Source organism: Oncorhynchus mykiss, chromosome 4, assembly GCF_057628025.1.
Source record: "Oncorhynchus mykiss isolate SJ-2025 chromosome 4, ASM5762802v1, whole genome shotgun sequence".
NCBI classification, from domain to species: Eukaryota; Metazoa; Chordata; class Actinopteri; order Salmoniformes; family Salmonidae; genus Oncorhynchus; species Oncorhynchus mykiss.
The window spans coordinates 74,640,682-74,647,984 of record NC_143025.1 but is presented as its reverse complement, the minus strand read 5'-3'; the positions used below and the strand labels follow the sequence as shown (position 1 = coordinate 74,647,984).

The 7,303-nt window shown below is 42.4% G+C and overlaps 1 protein-coding gene across 1 annotated transcript; it reads left to right on the top strand.

The window, feature by feature from the left end:
• The first annotated feature begins 5,146 nt into the window (after positions 1–5,146).
• LOC149984142 (uncharacterized) lies at positions 5,147–6,121 on the top strand. The gene has a single exon (XM_090233388.1). The coding sequence runs from the start codon at positions 5,147–5,149 to the stop codon at positions 6,119–6,121; it is 975 nt and encodes a 324-aa protein (XP_090089514.1).
• The last annotated feature ends 1,182 nt before the right edge of the window (positions 6,122–7,303 follow it).

Below are 7,303 nucleotides of genomic sequence, written 5' to 3'. Positions count from 1 at the left end.
GGAGGTAGAGCAGAGGAGGGTTACTGGGGTGAAGCTGCAACCAGGTCAGCATTTCTGTGTCTGATAGTCTGGGGTGCCGTCCAGCTTTCATATCTTGGCGACGAGGACGGAACAGAACCAAAGGTGTGTGTGTGTTTGTGTGTTTGTGTGTGTGTGTGTGTGTGTGTGTGTGTGTGTGTGTGTGTGTGTGTGTGTGTGTGTGTGTGTGTGTGTGTGTTAGGAGGGGTCAGATTACTGCAGTAAAACTTCAGGCTCAACCCTGGAAGCCTACCTTCTCCTGTCTTCGGTGTGACCGTTCCGTCAACATAAAGGCTTTGGCACCATTGTCTGCCTCTCCTCACATAACAGGACTGAGAAGCAGTGGTGTTAGCAGAGCTTGGAACGCCCTCGAAGACTCTACCCTCCCAGAGGACTTCAATCCCCAGAGGGCCATGCTGTAGGCACAACACAGCACAATGTGATCATCTCTCACCTCACTGAGCCCACAAAGGAGTGTGTGTGTGTGTGTGTGTACAAATTCAACCAACAAAATACATACAATACAATGTTATGTGCGCCGAGGCCTTGTGAAAAGCGTTACACATAATTGCAAGAAGATTTAGAAGTACTTTATGTGTAAGTGCGTGAGTCAGTGTATTTGTGAATGGGTCAGGAAGAATGTACTCTTAATTCCACATATACTTACAGTGATTCTTAATTTAAAAGTTGTGAGCTTATGCCGCGACCGTTTGTGGTAGATGGTGGCATTCTGTTATTGCACCACACACTATCTAAACTGTGGCAATTATGGGGAAATTTCACTTGACATGTGGACTGACAATTTTGGAAAAATAGGCACGGTGGGCTTTTGGTTTCTCTCCCTCTAAAAACAGAAATAATTAATTCTAAATAACAAACTGGCTTTATTTAAAAAATTGTAAGAATGTTTCAACCCATGTTCAAGAATGACCTTTTTCCCTTTATTCAGATTACAATCGCTCACTTTTGGTTATTTGAAACCAAATAATCCCCAAAATATTGTTATTTTTAAAACAAGCCATAGAAAGTTGTTTGCAATTTTTTTTTTAAAGAACAAATGTAAGGAACTTGTCTGTTTGCCCTGCATTAAAGACCAAAATTGGTTAAAGAGAATTGTGATAAATAAAATGATATTCCACCGTCTCTTGGCATTGGCATTTTCCTTTCATAATGCATCCTTATTTACAAAGCGATTATTATTAACCCTGCGTTATAATTATATAAAAGCCCCTTAGTTATTCTCACAGACCAGATTTGCCCTAACAAAAAAAGTCCCTTAGATGTTAATTTAGAATCCTCCAATCCTCTAAATGTAATTATTGGCGGAGAATCACGTCATTGGCAGACAGTTAGGCAGCATTGGCGGAGTTGAAAGGGTGAGGAACGAAATGGAGTCACAATCCATGTCAGACAAACATGCCTATGTTTATTTCAACTACATTTTAGTTGTAACAAGTTGGGTTTAAATCAGGAGACCTACAGTGCATGCAAAGATTTAACAAATATTTTTAGATATACTGTAGGCCTACTGTAGGCGGCATGAGTCTCACTAGTGTTGAGTAATGTGCTGTTAAAAGTGCCGTAGGTCTTTTATTTATTTATTTTTATTTAACCTTTATTTTACTACATAAAGGTCTACTTACTCTGCTGGCGTCTTGACCCAGTTTATGCCCTCATTTGCAATGCAAATCATAACAAATTATTATGGGAATAAATGGAAGAGGCAAGTGGAAGGGAGAAAAAGTAAGGAACTTCTCTGTCGGCCCTGGAGGCCTTTTGAAAACATGTTTTCACCAGGGCTATTAGCAGGACAATAGACACGATGTGGTCCCAAAAACACCTCTCTGACATAGGGTTGAATGTCTCACCAGCTTTGAATGTCTCGCCAGATTTGATCCATGCATGGGATTCAGATGAATCATTGGATCAAAACTATAGAACAGTACAAAACAAGAGAACACACATGGTTAATGTTCTGAAAAAAATACATAATAATTATATATATATATAAAATGTCTTGCAGAGCCTTTCCATAAGTCCTCTCAAGATTCTTCAGGTGTCTTCTGACTGTGATTATAGTGATGTTGATTGCCTTTGCCGATCGCTCATCATCAAGCATGGGGACTGGTCTTGATAAATCAAAAAAAAAAATCACTGAATCACCGTTTGGGTATTGATTAGCCTACAATTAGGGTGTGGAAATGTTAGGATTACTTTGCTCTTAGTAACCTACTCCCAACCGGTCACGTTGTACAGCACCATATTTTCCTAACAGAGACCCTGAAGGTTTCATTTTTTTTCTTTGAATAGAAACACCATAATATTAATCAAATTAATTATACTATGTTCCATAAAAAAGGTTTTAAATTCTCTAGTACAACCAATAGTAAAAACTGTAAAACGCTTCCCAAACTGTCAAACTAACCAGCATTAATGGCAACAATGGCTGACACTTAAATAACGTGCCATAGGATTCTGCGTGCTGCAGTATGACGCAACTTTTAAAGGTAGAACCACTGTAGATAGACATTGCATCATTGTAACTGTTCCATTATGCCATCTGAGAGCATGTGTAGTGCCATTGAGACCATCTCCATTTTGAAGTTGTACAATTTATTTTTCTAATACTTCTGTGAGTTGGCAAACAAACTATAAGGGTGCACACTCCTAGAGTGGGTTGTTTGTAGCAGGTATAAATCCAAGGTTGGTTATTTACTGCCACCTGCAGTTATGAAATGTTTCCTCACAAGTATAATTCATTGTCTGATCCCTCCTGGTGACCTGGATGGAATTATGTGATTCTTCCTTAACCCATAATAAATCCCACACAGTTGACTACTTCAAAATGGTGAGAGTCTGCCCATGCTAAAATTAGCTTTTGGGCACTAGAGTCCTCTATCCATCTTTATGGTATATACAGTGTATGGATTGATTGACAGGTGAATGAGCATCATCCTCTTGTTATTCTCTCCCTCTGTGTCATAGACTAGTGCATATGAGGTAATAGCTTGCTTGTGACAGACCAATCCGTGTCCGTATATGGAAGATTCAATGTTTCCTATTTGTCCTGATGCTCAGCAGGGAGGAATATAGGCACATTTATATCATTATGGCACAAAAAGAGTGGGGACGCAGAACCAATCGTCACTCAAAGCAAACACGTCACTCAGGGACTGCTCTGTGTGTCTCTGTGTGTGTGTTGCTCCTGTTTCACCTGATTTCATCATCTCTAGCTCTACTCCTCCAATTAATCCCAACGCAGATTCTCTCGTCACACATGCACGCACGCACACGCACACACACGCACACACGCACACACACACACACACACACACACACACACACACACACACACACACACACACACACAAACACACAGAGAGAGAGAGAAAGAGAGTAGACAATACTAAACATCCCTTCTGAAAAAGGTTGCTCTATAGTTATCCTTCCCTCACAACATATTTACATCAAACCATAAACACAACAGCTGCCGATTACTGGACAGCTTTACAATTAATACACACATCGTTGGCAATTACATTGTTAGGTCATTTCATACTAAGGACAAGTGTGCCATTGTGCTGTTCATTGAAAGTGCCGGTAAACTAGCTACTGCATCTTGAGTAAGTTAGAAACAAACTCACTCTGCAGGAGTCTGCCAGGCATACAAGGCCTTCCTGCACCTCGAAGAGAAAAATAGAAAATAAGAATGATGATATGAAAAAGAGAAATTCAAAGCGAGGGAGAGGAGCGCAGAGGAGAGGGAAGCGTTGAATGCTCTGTCTGGAACAGGGCTTAGTGGATTAGCTCTGTCATGCGGAAACGGGTGGAAATAAGGGTTGTGTTGGCTGGATGAGGCCTGACAGCCAGGCGGAACACACACACACACACACACACGGGACTGCACTGGGCTGTGTGAGTACACTCTTATATCTGTCTCACATGGTACATGAGACTTGTCACAATGTAGAGTTCTGTGGTGATCTTGCCTACAATGACGACACCGTCATGCAGTATTGTTTTAGGACATGGAAAATCCCAGAATTCTGTAGAATGTTTTGTTAGGTGAGCTATCTACAACCAAACAATGGAATACCTCTGTATAACCTTTCACTGCTGGCTCAACCTGCAACACAAATGTATGCGCACACACACACACACACGCATTTGCATGCATGAACATGCACACACACACACACACACACGATCATTTCTCCGGGGGCACAAAGCGGCACAACATTAAATGATTCATTACTGTCAATGTTGAGAGTCCCATAGCATTTAGAGGCCTTTAGATTAGATCGCTGATGAAGATGTATCACTAGATGGCAACATTGTCCCTTTCATTTTCTGTTTGCTTTCCTATTCCTCCGCATACAGTTAGTCACCTGACCAGGACCACTCTGACTGGGCTCTCCTTTCCTCAGGAGCCTGTGGATGTTTGGTTGAGCCCAACACTTGTGGCCTCCTTTGATCTGTTGATACAGTGAATAATGTGACCTTAAAAACTGGAGATGAATCTAAAAGTCACAACAATACTGTGAAGGTAATAAAGATGTCAGTGGTGTTCTCTAGAGGAAATGACTGGTGACTGGGTTATGTCAATTTGCCAACTCTTTCTGTGTTTTCTTTGAATAGGCAACATGTTTCACTGTGTAGGAGTTAAAAGTAAGCAACCCGAGGTTTGAGTTCTTCATGTAGCTGACACCAGTGGAGGCTGCTGAGGGGAGGGCGGCTCATAATAATGTCTGGAACAGCACTAATGGAATGGAATCAAACACATGGAAACCATGGAAACCATGTGTTCGATGTTGCTGATACCTTTCCACTGATTCCGCTCCAGCCATTACCACATGCCCGTCCTCCCGAATTTAGGTGCCTCCAACCTCCTGTGGCTGACACATTGTTTTAATGACATTGTTTTAATGACAGACAGAAATAACAGACAACTTGCAGACGGTCACAACTTGCAGACTTATTTACGTGTTGCTGTGCGTTTTCTTGCCAACCTTACTTTGCTACCTGACAACTTTACGGTTTTTACTTTTTAATTACCGTTTATATTTGTAGTTTTTCTCTCACTCAACTTTTTTTCATTCAACTTTTTCACTCGACGTTTTATCTGGAGATGGTTCGTCAGGACCTCCAACAGCCGAAGCTAAGTAGTAACATTAACATGATGCCTTCTAATTGCAGTCGCTGTACTCATAATATACAGGAGAACGATCACCTTATGGCGAGGATAACTGTGCTGCAAGCCCAGCATCAGACGCAATCGTTAGGCAAGGGTTATTTCAGTGTAGGAAAGGATGAATCAGCGTCTGTACCACCAGTAAGTACAGATAGTAATGTTAGTATAAATTCCCTCGCACGGTACCCGCAACCGGACAACTTTGTCATGGCTTCTGGAGGGAAATGCTGTAGGAATGCTCAACCAGTGTCGCTCATTCAGCCGACAGAAACTTTCAACCGGTTTTCCCCATTAAGCAGCAAGTCGGAGTCTGAGGCCGAGCCTTCTCTTGTCTCTATTCCTCCGAAGCTTCCCACCATTAGCTCTGACAAATTGAAAACTCTAGTCATTGGCGACTCCATTACCTGCATTATTAGACTTAAAACAAATCATCCAGCGATCATACACTGTTTACCAGGGGGCAGGGCTACCGACGTTAAGGCTAATCTGAAGATGGTGCTGGCTAAAGCTAAAACTGGCGAGTGCAGAGAGTATATAGATATTGTTATCCACGTCGGCACCAACGATGTTAGGATGAAACAGTCAGAGGTCACCAAGCGCAACATAGCTTCAGCGTGTAAATCAGCTAGACAGATTTGTCGGCATCGAGTTATTGTCTCTGGCCCCCTCCCAGTTAGGGGGAGTGATGAGCTCTACAGCAGAGTCTCACAACTCAATCACTGGTTGAAAACTGTTTTCTGCCCCTCACAAAAGATAGAATTTGTAGATAATTGGCTCTCTTTCTGGGACTCACCCACAAACAGGACCAAGCCTGGCCTGCTGAGGAGTGACGGACTCCATCCTAGCTGGAGGGGTGCTCTCATCTTATCTACCAACATAGACAGCGCTCTAACTCCTCTAGCTCCACAATGAAATAGGGTGCAGGCCAGACAGCAGGCTGTTAGCCAGCCTGCCAGCTTAGTGGAGTCTGCCACTAGCACAGTCAGTGTAGTCAGCTCAGCTATCCCCATTGTGTCTGTGCCTCAACCTAGGTTGGGCAAAACTGAACATGGCGGTGTTCGCCTTAGCAATCTCACTAGGATAAAGTCCTCCTCCATTCCTGCCATTATTGAAAGAGATCGTGATACCTCACATCTCAAAATGGTGCTACTTAATGTTAGATCCCTCACTTCAAAGGCAGTTATAGTCAATGAACTAATCACTGATCATAATCTTGATGTGATTGGCCTGACTGAAACATGGCTTAAGCCTGATGAATTTCCCTCTACTGGGCTTCCTCCATCACCTGGTCCTTCAGCACCAGAACCTCCTGCTCCCTCTTACATAGTCAGCACAGCACACAGGACAACATGCTTAGTTAATTAGCACACAGGCCAACATCAGTGGCAATTTTAGCTTGTAAAATCTTATGCATGCCAGCAAAGCCACTACACTACACAACACAACACTAAACAATACATTAATTGCACTATAACGGTGACAAACGGTGCCCACAAACTATTAGGGCCTACATAAAGCTGTACCAGTTCTGGAGGTCTACATCACCGGCTTTCTAGGCTTCACTGAACGAGATTCATTATCATCAACCCCGGACTGTCTTGTCTGATTAGGTTCTCATTTCCCCTGATCAGTATGTTATATATGTGCCCTCTGTTCCCTCTGTCTTTGTCAGTTATTGTTCACATGTCTGTTGGTCGTGTGAGTACCTATGCGTTGGTGCAGCTGTTATGCGTATGCTGCATGCTATATACAGTATATTGTGTATTACGGGTATCGTCCCGTTTCGTTCAACGAGGTTTCCCCTCGCTCTTATATTTTGGTACAGCCCAGTGTTTAAGTATACGTGTTTGTTTTGGGTGTATTAAAAAACCCTATTTTGTATTCCTGTGCCTGTCTCCAAAATAATTTATACCAGCGCGACATACACCAAGTCAGAACCACAAGATTATTAAAGGGGGCATATAAGCAGACAATGAAAGCTCTTACAATATTCGATGATTACATTTCTCTAAAACAGGCTATAGGCTACATGTGCACCACCAAGTCAGAACAGTAGGGGAAATTAAAAGTGGAAAAGGGACCAAATTATTAGGG

What these genes read in the sequence shown, in the direction of transcription:
- LOC149984142 (XM_090233388.1), top strand. Translation starts at nt 5,147, where the DNA reads ATGGTTCGTCAGGACCTCCAACAGCCGAAGCTAAGTAGTAACATTAAC.